This window comes from Silurus meridionalis, chromosome 26 (assembly GCF_014805685.1).
Source record: "Silurus meridionalis isolate SWU-2019-XX chromosome 26, ASM1480568v1, whole genome shotgun sequence".
NCBI classification, from domain to species: Eukaryota; Metazoa; Chordata; class Actinopteri; order Siluriformes; family Siluridae; genus Silurus; species Silurus meridionalis.
This window is the reverse complement of record NC_060909.1, coordinates 16690519-16709514: the sequence shown is the minus strand read 5'-3', so window position 1 is coordinate 16709514 and position 18996 is coordinate 16690519. Positions and strand designations below refer to the sequence as shown.

Below are 18996 nucleotides of genomic sequence, written 5' to 3'. Positions count from 1 at the left end.
TTTTCCTCTATGAAAGGACTAAACGAGTGTCTCAGTGCCAGCACGGCCGGGGGTCAGTTTGAGGGATTATCCTCCTCCTCTTTATTGCTTTCTTTTGCAGCTCTCTTTTTAATGTGTTTGTATAAGTTAGTGATGTTGCCACAGTAGTGAATGGCCATCTTTCACACACACACTGCAGTTTGCAACGTTCTTATTTATAGCTGTAAAATAACGCCATTCATTTCGTCGTCTCCCCGACATGGCGCCAAGACATAGCATAGCATCATAAAAAAGTGCCTGCTCACACTTGTCATGTGATGACAGGAGAACTATCATCGATATCGTATAAACAGATTATCGGTTTCATAACCGATTTTGATTGGAATTTGCAAGAAACACCATCTGTTTGAACGACCTGCTCGGAAATATCACTGAACCGCTACAGAACATGCCTTCTTCTTAGGGTTGCCTAGAAACAAGCAGCCTTCTCCCAGAATCCTCTAGGGGTGTATCCTAAACAGCCTCTTTTCTCTCTCCTTTTATATACCCCCTATATGTTGTGCACTGAATGTCCAGATGGGGCCTATGTAGGAAGCCACAGAAATGGAAACTGACATCATCATGGAAGCCCAATGTGCTTAACTTTTGAAGGGAAAAAAGACAAAGAACTTCTCAGTACTACGTACTTGTTAGTTAAAACGTCGGCCAACAGATGGTGCTGTTGCTGTTACATTTCGATCATTTGAAATACAGTTGATATTTTCTTTTCATGATTTGTGCAACTGTTTCTAAAACAAAGACATAAATCATAAATAAAAAAAAAAGCATATTAATAAGCTCATGGTATCTGATAGTTGCATATTCTCCCCGTGCCCACTAGCATTCCTTCCTGTTTCTCTGGTTTCCTTCTAAGGGCAATTAACATGCTAATCAGTGTCACATGTGTAAGTTTGTAGGTGTTTGTGTTCTGTGCCCTGTAATGGCTTGACATCCTGAGGAAATGGATTTTTTTTAACAGCTCAAAGGGGATCAACAATTCTATTATTATTAATTGCAATTAATCATGCGATGCTCATGGCACTCATGCTATAAATACAAATTTTTTTCTGTATTGAATGTTTCTAATACTCTAATCAACATGGGCATGGACAAATCTGGATGCTTTATTCAAATGTATGTTCAGTGAAAACAAACTCAAGCCCAAAACTTTTGCTATGTTTCCACATAAACGGTTTTAATTGCCTCATTTTCTGGCACACTAGCATTTCTCATAGCATGCTAAAGAACTAGCTGACTCTGATCAAACAATCAGTGTCATTTGTTTATTACTCAATCAAATCTGACCAAACCATGTATATCTTCTGACAGCTGAAGCAAAAATTTGTTTTGGCCAATATAGAGAGCAAAATGTGTTTTTTGTAGTATTTCAAAAAGTGACAATTAGAAAAAAATCAAACCTGATTACAATAATGAAATGGAGCAGACACCTTTCTCAAAAATAAAAATCTCAATCAAGTGAGATGGAGATTTGTGTGACAAATGTGACGAAATTTAAAGGAAATAGTGGATGCATTTTGGTGCTTTTACTCACAAAATAGAAAAAAGAAATGAGTGTCCCACTTTCCAGCTGAGAACAAGACAGGTAAGTTTAGCTCCAGCGGCCCCTGTAAAGATAACTAAGCATGTAAATAGCTTGCCGTCAACCAAATACGAACGAAGACTATTAGACATTACAGTACCTGCTCATTCTCCATGAATCTTCTAGCCTTTTTATTCATAGCCTACACTCATCCCATACCCCACATACCCCATTGGAAGCTATTGTGGCTTTAAATGGCTCCAAGGCATTGCATGCTATGGTGTTATAAGGAGTACTAATTGGTAGCTGTTTAGTTAATCAGCGCCGTCTCTTTGAATGCATCCTTAAAGGCATTTTAATGCATGCATTTAAAACATCCGTGCCTCTGCACATGAATTCAATCTCTATGTGATGCATGTTCAATGTGTAGGGCTTGGTCTTAAACATAGTATTAGTAATGCAATCCTTACATCCTTACCACATACTTCTCATCCTTGTGTTATATAGATTTTTTTTTTTTTTACATAAATAGATACCTAATCACGACTTACTGGTATTCACCCACTCACTTAGTAGGCACTTTATACTATGCAGGGTTGTGGTAGATCCAGAGCATATCCTGGGAACACTGCGGGGGACAGGAATACTGTACAGTCAAGCTAAAAGACCACGCCATCACAGAACACACATTTACAAAGCTGTTCACATGTATACAAGCAACGTATCTTAAACAATCCACTTACTGGTAGGTTTTTTGGAGGTGGAAGAAAAATGGAGGACCCAGAGGAAACCCAGGTGATATGAGAAGACATTCATAGAGTCGGCCAAGCTTTATGTGGTCCATCCCCAAACTGTTACCACAAAGGAGGCACACACTTGTATAGGACGTCTTTGGATCCACTAGGAGACCCGAACCAGCATGACAATGCCCCTGTGCACAAAGCTAGCTCCATGAGGATGTATTGGGCCAATGACTGCACCCCAGGCCTTTTCACCTAAACAAGTATCTGACTTTACTAACACTCTTGTGGTGGAATGCACACAAATCTCCACAAGCACATTCAGAACATCTAGTAGAACATCTTCCCAGAAGAGTGGAGGTTATTATAATAGCAAATGGTGACTAGAAGTGGAATGGAATGTTAAAAAACTTAATCTTCTAGCAAGGTGTTTACCAACCTCTCTTCATATAGTGTAGATAGATAGATAGATAGATAGATAGATAGATAGATAGATAGATAGATAGATAGATAGATAGATAGATAGATAGATAGATAGATAGATAACTTAATTTCAGGTTTTCGTGTAAAAAATGTTTCTGTACGTTCGCAAATATTTCAAGAGACATTGTAATTACAGCATTACAGAGAACCTGACTTCCTGCTGTGCCAATAATAATACTTATTTCAGTCTTTGCTTACTCCAGCATATTAAAACCTTTACTGAGTTAGGAGATCAAGTTCCACACAGTGTGTCCACTCGCCCCATTGTTCTAAAATATTGGAAGCATGTTGCTTGTCAGTGAAGCTAGTCATCAGTTAGCCCACTCAAGGAGCAAAAGTGCTCAAAAGTCCCAAATTTGGTGAGAGACGTGTCTATGGTAACCAATGCTCTCTGATAAGGTATTGCTCCCACACAATATCACTTCTTTGAAAAATACTTCAAGTCTTCAACACATAAAGGTTTATGACAATCTTGTTGGTCAAGCCTTTTCTTGAAAGCTTCTAATTTTTAATATCTGGTCCAAGGGACCACTGTCGTGATTACTCATTAATTTAACATTGTTTCTTATTGGTCATTTTGTTTGTTTTTGGCGTTCAGAGATTTAAAGATGCTACATACTGTATGCTTGCATGTAGATTATTGTCACCTCTAGAGGCCACTAGTGGACAACTTGTGATAATGCGCCATTTTTAGTAACGTCTGGCTACCGAAACTACATTTCTGTTCACCATCACTAAAAGTTGTTTACCAATAAAAAACTGGTCCTGAACCTGCTGGTTCTGGTGCAAATGGTCCTGTATATCCTCCTAGATAGAGGAAGGTTGAACACTTTGTGACTGGGCTGGGGGTCCCTAATGATGTGTGCCCAGTGCAGACTTCTACTGTGGTAAAATCCAAAATTACAGGTAGTTGGGTTCCAGTGTTGCCTTGTGCAGCTTTTTTCCAGTCACAAATTGTGAAGCTGCCATACCACACTATGATGAAGTTAGTCAGGATGCTCTCAATGATGCAGCAGTAAAAGCTAAAAAAAAAAATTACTGAGGGACAGATTGTCTCTTTAGGCCTCTAATAAATCTGTAGTATGATTTGTAGTAGTGTTGCATTATGAAGCCAGATCATGTGTAAATAAAATACAAACATCTCATGTATGGTCAACATTCTAATTAAAGCCATTTAATGTCTTAAAAAAAAGACTGCCCCCTATAGAAAGAATATCAATTGTGCATTTAATTAAGGGGGAACAGCAGCTAAATAAATTTTTATCAAGAAATAAAATATATTCATGCAAAGCGCAAGAAAGACCCTGGTGGTCTAGTGGTTAGGAGGCAACGCTCTCACCGCTGCGGCCCGGGTTCGATCCCCGGTCAGGAAACCAACCCCAGCCACTCTTAGTGCAGGTCCCAAGCCCGGATAAATGGGGAGGGTTGCGTTAGGAAGGGCATCCAGCGTAAAAACATGTGCCAAATCAAACATGCGGATGATCCGCTGTGATGACCCCTAACGGGAGAAGCCGAAAGAAATCTATCTCATGCAAAGAGAAAGAAAATGAAACAAAAACTATGTACGGTCTAAGTAAGGATGCCTTTGGTGGATCTTGAAGCAATAAGCCACTCAAATTTAATTTCCTACCTCTAAGCCATATGGACAACACCCACGCCTTTGGGTAAAGTGTGTCGCACTGATTACATTATATTATATTATATTATACTGTAAACACACCATGTTAATGTTATGTAGAATATTCAAATGTAATTGAATTTAAAACATGTTCCACAGTGCAGTGTGTTAAATAATAATAATAATCACAATTAAAATAACAAAAAAGAAAAAGAAACATGAATAAGTCAAATTATTATTATTTTCCGCAATTATTTATTATGTATGTACTAAAGTATTACAACCCAACACCCACACACACACACACACACACACACACACACACACACACACACCTGCTTCGAGGTCTGGCGGATTATAGGAAACCAGATGTTGACAGGTATGGTACAGCTGTGGCTACAGTGAAAGGAGACTTGTTGAATTGTATTCATTGGGATTCATTTTAGAGATTGAGATTCCTGCGTGTGACGCAGTTTCTCCATGATGCATTCTAAAGCCCTGGTGTCTTCTTGATGGTATGAAGGAGGTGGATTAATTAAGGTAGGACACGACTGAAGGTCTGGAGGTGTGAAACGCACGACCCGTGACTGCTTATTCGTTCTTATGGGCTACTGGAAGCCACGCCTCGTCCACGCTCTAAGCCCCGCCCCCTCTCCGCTCCGCTGTCAGCGCGTCGGGCGTTCCTGCGCCATGATGCTCCGCGCTGCCGCCGCCGCTGCGGCTCGGCTGTGGTGCGAACACCGGCCGGAGGCTTCGGGGGTGAAACGGGATTCACAATCAAGCATTTGACGTGGCAAAAAAAAAAAAAGCGACGAACGTGTCGGCGTAAAAAAAATTATATATATATATATACATATCATTTTTTTTTCTTTAAAGGCGAAACGAGGGATTTATTCCTGTCTTTTTGGACGTGTGCGCGCGTCCGTGCGTGTGCGCTGGCGCGCGCGTGCGCGTGCCTGTGTCAAGCCTTGCTGGAGCTCATCTACAGGATATCGAAATGGGGCTTTTTCGGTTGTGCAGCGGATGAACACAACATCCACAACCATCATCATCATCATCATCTGGACTCTCTCGGACCTGTATATGACGGTGAGCACTGCTTTCCCTGCCTTTGCATGAATCAGACCCCCCCAACACACACACATTTTTTCCTCTCTTTTTTTTTTTTTTTTACAAAATGAATGAATGAATGAATGAATGAATGAATGAAGAAATAAATCCTGAACGATTTTTTTTGTCATGTTGCATGAATCAGGATCTCTGCACAAAAAAATGATTGGTTGCAAGATGCACCTGCACCCCCACCAACCCCCACCACCACCTCTCTCTCTCTCTCTCTCTCTCTCTCTCTCTCTCTCACTCTCTCGCTCTGTGTGTCTTGTCTTTCTGTATGCATGCCCGTATGCCACATTACATCATCATGAAATGATTCTTATGGATGACACAGTCCTCAGATCCTGGCCAACAGCAGATTTCCTCACTCTGTACATTATGTAACGCTGTGCGCCCTTGCATGCCAACACACACACATGCACACACACACTCACACATACACCAAGATATATGCAAATACACCCAAGGATTAAATATCCTTCCGAGTTAAACAAGTGTCCGGTTGGACCGGCGGTACTGTAGGTGTCTGAGAATCCGAGCAGCACTGGGATGAGAGATGCACGCCTCTTTTTCAGCTGAATGGATGACATCACCTCGCTCGGCTCTTCTGTCTAGGTGCGCACTCTCCTGCAGCACCTGCCCATTCCGTCTTCGGTGTTCGGGAAGACTAGGGTCCTAGGAGTTTGGGAATAGATTGACGTGACTACTTGCTTGCAAGCAAACCGACGATTCGACGTCCCCTGGGTCGCTGTAGGGGAGGCAGGAAGTAAGCAATGTTGCTGTGAGATACCTATTGTTAGGAAGGTAGGGGTGTGTGTGCGCGTGTGTGTATGTGTGTATGCACAGAGGATGGATGCTCGGATATATTGTGCATTATGGAATATTTAATGACATCCTGATGCATATATATATATATATATATATATATATATATATATATATATATATATATTGGTGTGCCCTTTTTTTCTCTTTCATTCAGAGAAAGGCGAATAAGGAGGGGTTAGAGGACACATGGTACAGTCATATGGGGGATCCCTAAGGATTCAAAGATCTGTGTGTAGCTTCTTATGGCACCTGAGGGATTTTTTCTTGCAGCACACACACTCACACACACACACACTCTCGAATAGAACGAGATTATAATCTAAGAGTGGCGTGATTACTACCTGCCACAATTTGCTGTTAGGCACACAGGGTCGTACCAGGACAGATTAAAATAGTAATCAGTTATTGCAACACTACTGCTACACAGTGCCCAGTATTAATCGCATTAGCGATTAGGTTTGGGGTTGCAAAGGTCCAGCAAATATTTGGTCCAATTCAGAAAACTTCCATGGGAACTTCATCTGGGGAAATTTGGACAGGTTGGAATTAATTAGAAATGTATATAAACCGTATCATATACAAACAAATATAGAAACATGTAATTCATGTAACTTGACACGAATACTCGCCAAGATGGACATTTATCTGACATTATTTTGATTCACAAAATGGTGTGTGTTATGGATGAATGCACAGTGGGGGGGTGTGGCCTCTTTAGCCCCGCAGTAAGTGTGCAATTCTGCTATAAATTCCCATGTCAAATTTCCAGTCTTGAATATTTTCCTGGAATTTTGCAACCCTACGCAGGTTTCCCTTTTCTTTGGTGCTGCTCGATTCGGAACACTCGGAATAGCGGGAAAGTTCACCACCAGGATGTTGAAGGCACAACATTTGTGACGAGAGAAACCGAACAATTTTGTCAGCACTGGATAGTTCAAATATGTCAGAAATCCAAGATGGCCGCCTGTTTGTAGTGAGACCTTTAACAACATTTGTTTTTTTCTTTTTTATACATATATTTATGTAGAGAGTAATTCTGAAATACAATTTGGCATCGCCTTATTGGTAGGAGATCCCTTCATGGCTCCTGAAAGGTCACCCAGTGTGACCTCCTGTTGTTTTATTTAGAAGAGCTCCATAGAAGAGTTGCCTGTTACAGGAAACGATATGCCAAAGGAACAGAATGCGGTATTGACACGCTTTAATTAGGCCTGTCACAATATTTTGCAGTAATCGCCCAGCCTTTTTTGTCCTGGGGTTCAGTGTTTCAGTACAAAACCACATGTTTACTTGTTCCTGTCATTGCAGTCTTTGGATTTTGCATGGAATTCATGACGCATTATACCTCTTAATGCTCTGTTCCCGCGCCAATCCCGCTAACATGACTTTTGGATGGAGTAGTAGGATGGCAAGTATGAAGAGCTAGCTTTTTAACCAATGCTAGATCCATTCAAAAATGTAGCAGCTATACAGCTTGCAGGAGGCAGTAGTGTGGGTATTGAAGGGTCAGTGAGGGTGTTGCAAAGGGTAGTGTGGGTAGTGCAGGAGGTTGTTAAGGTGTTGTAGGGTATGGTGAGGGTCTTGCATGGGGTAATTAGAGTATTCCAGTGGGTACTGTTGTGAGGGTGTTGCGGAGGACAGTGAGGCTATTGTAGGGTGTAGTGTGGGTATTGCAGGGGGTAGTAAAGGTGCTGCAGGGGGCAGTGTGGGTGTTGCAGCGGTTAGTGAGGCTATTTAAGGGTTAGTGATGGTGTTGCAGGGGTAGTGTGGGTATTGCAGGAGGTACTGTAGTGTGGGTACTGAAGTTAGGGTAGTGCAGGGGTAGTGTGGGTATTAAAGGGTAAGTGATTGTGTTGCAGGAGATAGTGAGGGTATTGCAGCGGGTAGTAGGGTTGTTGCAGGCGGGATTAAGGGTGTTGCAAGGGGTACTGTAGTGTGGGTAATGAAGTTAGGGTAGTGCACTGGGGTAGTGTGGGTATCAGTAAGGGTAGTAAGGGGAAGTGTGGGTATTGAAAGGTTAGTGATTGTGTTGCAGGCGATAGTGAGGGTATTGCATGGGGTAGTGCAGCGGGTAGTAGGGTTGTTGCAGGGCGGTATTGAGGGTGTCGCAGGGGATGGTATGGTTGTTGCAGAGAGTGGTGAGGGTGTTGCAGGGGTTAGTAAGGGGTAATAATGCAACGGTAGGGAGGATAGTGTTGGTATTTTGGGTGTAATGAGGGATTTGTGAGGATTGTAATGGTATTGTAGCAGTTGAGAGGACATTGTAAAGGTGCAGTGCGGTATTGCAGGGGGCTGAAAAGATATTATGGGTATTACAGGGGTAGTGAGTATATGGTAGGGGTAGTGTTGGTATTGCAGATGTATGGAGTGTAGTAATATTATGGGAATTGCCAGTAGAAGGCTATGGCAGCAGTAGGTATGACACTGTAGCAGTAAAGAGGCCAATGCAGGTGTAGTCTGGGTAATGCAGTGCTTGCAAGGGGACTGTAGGTGTAGTGAAGCTTATGCAGGTCTAAGATGGGTATTGAATAGGTAGTGAGGGTACTGCAAAGTTGCACGGTTAGTTGGGGATAATGGACAGGTACTAAGAAATTTGAAGTGTCCATGTCAATATTTTAGTTGTGTTTTTTTGGCACATGCCTAGTTATGATCTGAAACATTGCTTCCATGACATAAGCCTGGAAATCAAACCACTTTCAGTGTAATTCCAGTATTTCGAAACAGCTCTGTTTTTGTGCTTGGGTTTTCTAATTCTAAATGACAATTTCATACCAATTATTACTGCTTATATTTTAATTTTTCTAATTACAAGGTTGCAATAGCATGAGATTCAGCTTAAACAGCTATAGCGATGAATAGTGCATGTGATCTAGATATCTGATCTTTCTCCTGAAAACTGCTTAAAGAAAAGTTATCCCAGCTTTGAAAGAGCCTCTGGTAAGTTATTTCTGGACAGGTTAAGAACACACTTCTGACCCCGGCCGACCTTTGCTCGTTGTGTGCGTGCTGGGAATATATCAAATCCACGTTCTCAGAAGGAGATTTGTGCTCAGACGTGTCTAACCTCATTCGTTTTCTTGATGATTCTTGGAAAATTTCTGGAAGCGTCCTTGTGGGTAGTTTTATAGTTTTATGTTCACGGTTTTCAAATTTTTTTTAAAGGATTATACTTATAATATAGTTTAAACTGGAAAACCTACAAAGTTTTTTACTAAATTAACAAGCACAAGATCCATTTAGGATTCTAGATTCAAACATAATATTAGTAACTTTCACCACAGATATGCGTAAATTGTATTTATTTAGTTATAATTATATAGTTATAATGCAATTATAGTTTTAATGTATATTGTTATATATATATATATATATATATATATATATATATATATTACTATTTTTGTATTTATCTAAATATAAATAGTTATATATAGTTATAATCAAATGTCATTTACTAAAACATAAGATATTGCTAATGCAAAGTGACAACATTTGATGTCACCTTTCATGTTTTTGTCCTGCATTTTCTGTAATTTTCTCTCATATTTGGTATCGCAATGAACACTAACTGTTGAAAGTCTGCCATCACATTCACTGCTGTAGAGCTTCTTTTCGGGGTTAGGATGCAGTCCTGAGGATCCCTGTGCATACAAATGAGGGCTGCTGAGATTTTTTCGAATGTTAAGGGACCTAGTAATCCGAGCTCCAGTGTCTCTAAACGTCATCGCTAAGGGTTCTGTAATTTTATCGGTAATGCCTTGCTTTCTTTTGTCTGCGATTGGCCTTACGAACGCGAGTGTACTCTTTGTCGGTCGTAAATCCGGTGGTTACTATTTCTGGAGAGGAACCCATTATGTAATGATTATTAAACTGTTAAACCTAAATGGCTTTGGGTTTTGATGCAAAAATTCCCACTTATACAAACTGATAGAAATAACAGTGCACTTGCTTGATTTAAGTATTAATGCCGGCATTGTAGAACCTCAACATACTGTATATTTCAGCTAACTAAATTCTCACCATGTAAAACACTCCGGCACTGCGGAGTATCAGCGGGTTGTGCAAGCTAATTAACTACAGGTTGGGTACTCACATGATGAGAAATTCCTGTGTATGAAAACATACTTGGTTTGATGTTTTGAGCTGCTTTGCCCTAATGGAGTGAAGCTTTACACCAAAAAACCCCATTCCACCAACTGTGAAACATGGTGGTGGTAGCATCATCTGAGGTGTTCTGCTCTAAAATGGACTGGTGAACAGAAAACAGATTCAATCATTAGTAGGAATGGATAGTAACACTAATTCTAACAAGACATCAGCTTGAAAATTTACAATCAGGTCACAACTGGATCTTTCAGAAGCTGAAGGACAAATATCACAAGCATACATTAACTGGTAAAGTGGTTGTATCGGAATGGCTGTTACAAAACCCTGACCTGAATTTGACCAAAAATGTATTAAGACATGCTTTTTCAGTTCAGTCCACAGAGAGGCCCACAATGCTGACCGAATTAACCAAATACTAACAGAGTGTATCAAAGTTAGACCTTCTAAAAACCCAATACAGTCAATAGAATCAGAATTAAATCAGCCTTTTGTGTATTACCTCTTTTGAAATTGAAGGAATCCCATGATTGACAAGAAACGTGTGGTAATGTATGGAGAAAAGTTTGGATACGTAGGTGTCTGTAAACTTTTGCCATCTACTCTAGGCGGCTAAATGGGATTTAGCCTACCTAACTACCTAGCTAATTACAAACACACATACAGTATATATGTGAGTCAGCACATATACTGTAGCTGCGTTTAACAATATGGTATTGATGCCAATAGGGTGACTCAAGCAATTATCATGTCATTATATAAGACTGGAGCGGATATTGTAGCGTTTTTGATTCCTTGTGATGGATTAGAAAAAAAAATACATTCAATATAATTTAATTTTATTTGTATGGAGATTTTAAGACTGAATATTGGTCCCAAAGCAGGTTATAGAACGTGACTATATATTTAGCACCTTAAATTAGTCCCAACAAGTTTATCCTAGTGAGGGAGCCAGTGGCGACAGGGGCAAAGAAAAACTCTTGAGATGAGACCTTGAGAGGAACCAGAATTAAAAGGAAACCTCTCTTCATCAGGATGACCACGAATGTCCACCGTTGCAGACCTAAACCAGTATAGAAAGCTGTTTATATTAATTGCAATTCCAAATCTATCCTCATGGTTCTTGAGTTGCTAAGGAAAAATTCTCTGAGATGGCATGAGGAACAAACCTTGAGAGGAACCGGACTCAAAAGGCGGACTCATCTTCAGCAAAGAACCAGGCAGGTCCCGAGAGCAGAAGGGGATTGTTGGTACCTCAGGAGCTTGTCAGAGAGGGAAAATACATACCTCAGAAACTTATAAATAATTCCTTTTTGTTTTGTTGAAAAGATAAATGCATAAATATCGCAAATTATTATTAATAATGAGTCAACAATCCGTAAAATGTTGTGTGCACTGCCTTTATAATTACAAATATATTCGATTCCATTTAATCCATTAAATCCAACTATGCACCTTGTTAGTTTATTTATTTAGAATTGTTAAATATTTAAATTATTTATTGTTAGTCTACAGTATTAAATAATTAGGTGAAACAATTTGGTTATATTTGGATGTAAAAAAAAAAAAAACCTTAGAAAAACAAAGTCTTTACATTTGGAAATTGTATTTTTCTTTCTGTTATAATTATTTTTGTTTTAGTATAATTCAAAAACGAAACGACCGGATTATGTTAAACGGATGCCTGCTTGCAAAATACAGTAGGGTGTGAAAAGTTTATAATAACTAATTATACTGTATAACTGCATACAGTAAATAACTACAAATACAGAAAATCAGAATATTGCTAATGTCAGTAGAAAAGAAATCAAGTCAAGGATATTTCTGTGGCTCGTTTCACAACAGATATTGTCTCAAAGCAGCTTTACAGAATTTAACAGTTAAGGTAATGAGCAGCCGTGGCGACTGTGACGAGGAAAAACTCCCTTGGATGTTATGAGGAAGAAACCTTGAGAGGAACCAGACTCAATAGCGGAACCCATCCTCATTTGGGTGATATCAAGAGTGTGATTATGAAATGAAGATGAAATGAAGAAATTAAATGGTCCGGGACGCTCACTGTGTTCCGGGAAGGTTTATAACCCACATATGCTTCCATGTAGAAACTACAGAAAACTAAGGGTTTTCAGAGAAACCGAGTGATGCAGTGCTCTGCGAGAGCGCGTAGGTTGATGCCATGGCTCATCTCTGTTTCTTCCCGCAGTGATAGTTTCAGCTTCGTCATAAAGAATGGCGGAAATACGGTGTGGGGCTTGTATACATGTCTGACTCAGAAATACACTAGAAGGAAGGAGAAAATTGTGCATAAAGCCTGATGAACTGCAGGACTGTGTTAATCTTAGAGCATATTGAGGCTTATAGCATTTTTAAATATGCTGTTACAGTCAAATAATCAGCGACAAGGATGTGTGACATGGCCCGACCTGAAGGCGAATTACCATTAGGGCTATGATATTGACTATTTTCCAGAACCCAAAGGGATTTATTCTTTTCATGTTTATGCAACATCACTGAATATAAACGACCAGAGAGTCCTTACCGTAATTGCGATTATTGGATTTCTATCAATACAGACACATGAAGACACATGAAAAAGCATACAATGTGTCAGAAAACAGCATAATATTCATGGAGGAAAGCGCTATCTACCCTCTACTACATATTTGAGCTGACAAACGCCCGTGATTGGCTATTAGAAGTCGACCGATTGTTAATTGCTGGAACTACCTGCGAAAATCCATACCGATAGTTTTTCCGGGTTGCGTTATATACGACGAGAGCGGCCTCTACAGGCGAATCACTGATGACGTGCTGTCTATTGAAGTGTCTTTTTTTTATTTTGGATGCAACTGTGTTCCTTTTTGTTTCACTTTCAATGCATGTCACTGGTGTCACTCCGATTGACAGGGAAGTTTTGTGCTTTTGTTTTACATTGTAATATATTATTATGTAATATATTATAACTGAAAATGTGTGGACACCTGACCATAAGATTTGTGAATGATTTCTTTTTGAACATCCAATTCAGCATTTAGTCCCCATTTGCCATTAGAATAAGCTCCAGTCTTCTGGAAGATAGACTAGATTTTAAAGTCAGGTTGAGTCAGCGTTCCAATTCAGCATGTTCAATAGAGTTGGAGCTCTATAGCAGGAGATCTTCCACTCCAAACCATATAAAGCATATGTTCATGGTGCTGGCTTTATGGCATGTTCGAGTCTCCTAGTTAATTTTCATGGGAAATTTCATTCGACTTTGTGGTAAATGATTGGGGACCAACTATGTTCCATTGTGTATCCAGGGCGTATGTTGTCTCGTACGCACTCATGGAGGTTGTGTATGTCTTTGGCAGACGGTGCGGGGACAGTAATGACAGCACGCTTCCGGTTGCCTGCTGGCCGAAGCTCCGATGAGGGAGAGTCTGAAGTGGTACGAGACAGACCGAGCTCACAGGTGGTGTGTAACGTTTTGCTGCTGGACAACACGGTGCAAGAATTCAGAGTTAATGTAAGTCACCGATCTCACACACACACACACACACACACACACACACACACACACACACACACACACACAGATATCAGCAAAATCCTGCCAGATTCTCATATGTCTGGTCTCCTCCAAAAGTATTGGAACAACAAGTCTTTAGTTTTTTTGCTATACACCGATGAAGAGATTTACGTTTGAGATAAGATGAATATAAGACTAAAGATCTCATGTTCGTTTGTTTGTTTATTTATTTAGTTTAAATCCGCTGCCACACGATTGGTTCATTTGGACACCTGCATAAATTAGCTGATAACAATATCCCCTTTATATTATTCAATACAGCTCGTCCCACTGCCATTATGGTCTCTCACTCACACACACACACACACACACACACACACACACACACACACACACACACACACAGAGCAGATTTTTGTCCTATTAGCAAACGGAGAAGAAAGCCCCCCACCCCACCCCACCATTGTGGTCAGCGAGCCAAAGTGCACACATTAGCATACATTAGCATAAATTAATGTAGATTAGTATGCATTGTAGCTTTTTCGTGTCTCACTCCACTCACATTTCGAACTTGCAAAAACTTTTAGCGGCTGCTGCATTGACTAAACATTTTTTTTTTTTTTTACTTTTTTTGTCCTCTGCAGAAGCAGGATCAGGGTCAGGTCTTACTGGCTGCAGTGTTTAAACATCTGGAACTCACAGAGCAAGACTATTTCGGACTGCAGGTCACCGAAGACTCCTCGGACAGCCAGGCAAGCTGTAGAAAACATACACACACACACACACACACACACACACACACACACACACACACAGACACATGCAATTTTAAACACGGATAAATGAATTGTGGCAGAAAAAAACAAACAAAAACAGATTTACATGTACACAAGCATCTTTTATTTTTAAATCAGCCCTGAAAGAGAAACAGAAGTGAAAGAATGGGAAGTTGAATGGGAAAAAAGGGTAGATATGATGATAAATTTTGAGACACCAAAAGGATTGAATTCTGAGGGTGAATTCTGTCACAGACATCCATGCTTTCTAAATGGGAGATTTGTCAGCCCCTGGAGCACAGAGGGTTAAGGGCCTTGTTTAAGGGCCCCAAGAATGGTTTTGCAATACTGGGGCTCCAAACTCACTCAACATCATTCGTTTCTATTTACAGACATTTTCTTGCATTTTTTACCACAAGATTGCGGTATTGAGGACAGGAGAGTCCCAACCATTTTCACCGGCTCTGTGGAAATGCCTCCTCGTGATCCTAAAACCACTCTTTCACAGTCAATCTTGGCATCGTCATTCTGGAAAATCCCTGGGCGGTCAGGAGAAAAAAATTTCAATCAATGGGATGACCTGGTCATTCAGTTCAACCGGGCCGAGTTCATTTTATTGCCGCATTTTATTGTTGCTGAGCTGAAATACGGCCACCTGAAGCAACCCCAGATCTTAACAGAGCCTCCAGAGGCTTGTACAGTGGAATAGGATAAATGTGGTCATATCAGATCATATATTTTTTCCATTGCTTGAGTCTAAGCTTTATGGCTTTATTTTTTTCTTGCAATCTGAAGTCACCCCCCCTCCCCCATTAGACTGAGTAACAAATTGCTTGTTTGTGGCCATCCAGCTGTTCAGTTCCAGTTCTGTAAATTCTTCTCATTGTGTGTGAGGAAATGCTTTTGGTTTCACTATTAAGCATCGTCGAGAAGTTCTACTGTCGAATCGAAATCATTCAAAATCGAAAGCCAACCACATGATTTCTACCAAGTTGACAGTTCCATCTTTTTCAAAACATCTTTTCCTAATTGGTTGTTTGATAAAAATGAGAAGCCACATGTCGTTTAGGTTGTTTGTTGCCAGGCGAAACATTAATCCCTGCATTCGTTTGCATTTACAGCATTCGGCAGACGCCCTAATACAGAGTGGCTTACATTTATCTCATTCGTACATCTGAGCAGATAAGGGGTTAGGGCCTTGCTCAGGGGCCCAGAAGTGGCAGCTTGGTGTGGCTGGGATTTGAACTCACAACCTTTAAAGCCAAAGTCCAATACTATAACAACTAAGCCACCACCTCCTCTAAGGTGTATTTCATTTATACAACTATGAAGGAATAGGTCTTGCTCAGGCGCCCCAGCAGTTGGGGCTTGGTGATGCTAGGATTCAATCTCATGACCTTCTGATCAGAGATCTAGCCTTAAACAAAAAAAAAAAACGTTTGGTTGGTGTTGCTGTGATTTATTCCCAGCTGTGAAAGTCAAACTATAGCAAAATGATATATGGACAAAATGATCGGGACACCTGACTTGTTCAGCCTTATATAGTTCTTCCACAAACTCTTACTATAAAGTAGTAGGTCTCTTTACTTGAACTAGGAGACCCTAACCTGTTTTAGCATGACAATACCTCTTTGCCCAAAGCCAGCTCCTTAAGGAATATGCTTTACATGGGGTTGGAGTAAAAGATCCCCTGCTATACAACTCTGACCCCATTCTTATTGAACATGATCAATGTAAACGCTGACTGCACCCCAGGCCTCCTCACCTCACCTACATTAGTATCTGACTTTACTAAAACCCTTGTGGATGAATGAGCACAAATCTCCACAAGCTCACTCCAACATCTAGTGGAACACCTTCCCAGAAGAGTGGATTTTATTCTAACAGCATTTGGGGACTCAATTGTGTTAAAAATAAGTTTGAGACATGGATAAATGAAAGGACAGATAGATCTACACATACACACACACACACATTGACCACTCGTAGTCCTGGGTCACGTCACACCCCACTGGTTTGTAACTGATACAACATCGTTAACAGCGCAGCGGAAGTGAAAAGAACACCCGATGCATAATTCATGGACTCCGATAAATGTTATTTAGGAGCGATAAATGTTTTACTTTGTATTTCACACACTGCTCAACCGTAAGAAATGATTTATTTATTCATTCTTGTTGCTTATTTGCGATTTCCAGCAACATAAAAAAATCTCTGTTATAACAACTTCCTTTTGTTGTATTGTTTCTAGAGGTGGCTGGATCCCAGCAAACCCATAAGGAAACAGCTGAAAAGTAGGTGAAAGTTCTTTTTCATTCGTTAAATCCTTTGTTGGATTTAAAGAAGTCTCACACACATCTTTCAAGATAAAACTTGAAACAAAAAAAAGTTGAAAAAGAGAAATCCTTTAATGTGATCTACTAACCAACAAAATTCAATTGAAAAATCGATATATATTAGGGGTATAGCAGCACACGTATCCGTTTCGGGACACGTGCATCGAATGCAATCCTTTTCAGGTGCGGAACATAGTTAAAATCCGAGTTCCCTCACGAAGATTGTTTAGTCTCCGTCTCGCATTTTGGCTACAATGTCACTGTTGTTTTTTTATTTTTTATTATTTATTATTAAACTTGAAAACATACACAACAATGCCAGGTGTATAATGAAAAATAATGAATAAATAAAAGAAACAAGAGTTAGCACAGTGTCACTGTGGGGAAATCGCTGCCAATGTCCAGTTTCAAGAATTTCTCTTAAAAGGAGAAAATCCTGACCATTCCGCATATCGAGGGTATGAATAAATAAAATATAGAAGGAATGAAGACATTTATTAAAGTATGCTGTAATAAGTAGAAGTTAAGTAGAATGTATCTTTAGAAAATTTCATATTAAATGTAAAAATACACACATTTATTTACACATCTGTATTGCCCACATGGGGTCTAACAAATATAAACTAATAACATTTTTCCATTCATTTCATTTTATTTAATCAATTAAATGTATTACTCCATTTAATCAATATTATAGTGTAGTGAGTTCATTAAAAAATTTATTTAATGTTAGTATATATTATTTTTGATAAAATATAGAAATCAGGCATTGTATTTACCAATTTTTCAAAAACGTTATCTGTTGATGTACACAAATGCTAATAATAAACTGCGTTAAACAAAAAAACAAGCTATTTTATATTTCGCATTTATTCCCCCCAACCTTAGCAAAATTTTACCGAACCGTGAATTAAAAACAGAGGTATGTATCGATCTGTGAATTTTGTGTACCATTACATCGCATATATATATATATATATATATATATATATATATATATATATATATATATATATATATATATATATATATATGTTTCCAAATATATGATTGGTTGCTCACTCTAAAAATGGGCCAAATAAATTATTCATTAATGTAACCTGCAGTTGTGGACTTTTATCTCCGTTGAAAGCTTTTAAATTGTATATAATCCTCATAATTTCCTAGAGGAATTTCACTGTTTTTTTTTTTTTTTCTCCCCAGTAGGAGTTAACAATATAAGTTTTCGGGTGAAGTTTTTCGTTAGTGATCCGAGCAAACTTCAAGAGGAGTACACAAGGTGCCACTTTTTATCTCATGAAATTCAAAACTTGCCAAGTTCTCCAAAGCTCCATTTTCATTATGCTTCTAATTTTTTATGTATTCTATTCTTATTTCCAGGTACCTGTACTTTTTGCAGTTGAAGCAGGACATCCAGAGTGGAAAGTAAGTAGAATTGTGAATTTCTATACAAACGGAAATAATCTTTGAGTGATAGGAAGGCTGAGATTTTAGAGATTTGATCAGAGGCCGATGAAAATCTTCTACAACCAGCTAATCTCCAAATAATCCCATATAATCCCTAAAAAACGACACTCAATAAAACCCCTACAAGCGACCCCATAGTGCTGCTGATAGAATAAGTTGTTAGTAATTCAAGATTCCTACTGCTTCTTTTAAAATGAAAACTATACATTTTAATTAATACTAATGTAAAGAAAGAAAAATTAACATTTTTCCTATATAGTACGTGTTAAATGTTTGCAATCGTTTGCAATTCCTTTTGTTTAATGCAAAAAAATAGATAAAACACAAAAATCTGATGGTAAATGACTGGAAATTTGACCATACAAATTTGACATTTTGGCTCTAACAGAAGAACTTGTGTAAAACGAGGAACAGGGGAGATGATGTTAGCAGACCCCTCAACCCCACAGTCAAACATGGAGGTGG

The 18996-nt window shown here is 39.3% G+C and overlaps 1 protein-coding gene across 1 annotated transcript in view; it reads left to right on the top strand.

Moving 5' to 3' along the window:
• Nucleotides 1-5092: 5092 nt before the first annotated feature.
• ptpn4b (protein tyrosine phosphatase non-receptor type 4b) overlaps nucleotides 5093-18996 on the top strand; it is a 32075-nt gene continuing 18171 nt past the window's right edge. The window contains exons 1-6 of the mRNA XM_046840783.1: nucleotides 5093-5488; nucleotides 13795-13949; nucleotides 14597-14704; nucleotides 16980-17022; nucleotides 18271-18343; nucleotides 18445-18489. Of these exons, the coding sequence (XP_046696739.1) occupies nucleotides 13812-13949; nucleotides 14597-14704; nucleotides 16980-17022; nucleotides 18271-18343; nucleotides 18445-18489 (407 nt within the window). The 5' untranslated portion in view covers nucleotides 5093-5488; nucleotides 13795-13811. The remainder of the gene's footprint in view (nucleotides 5489-13794; nucleotides 13950-14596; nucleotides 14705-16979; nucleotides 17023-18270; nucleotides 18344-18444; nucleotides 18490-18996) is intronic.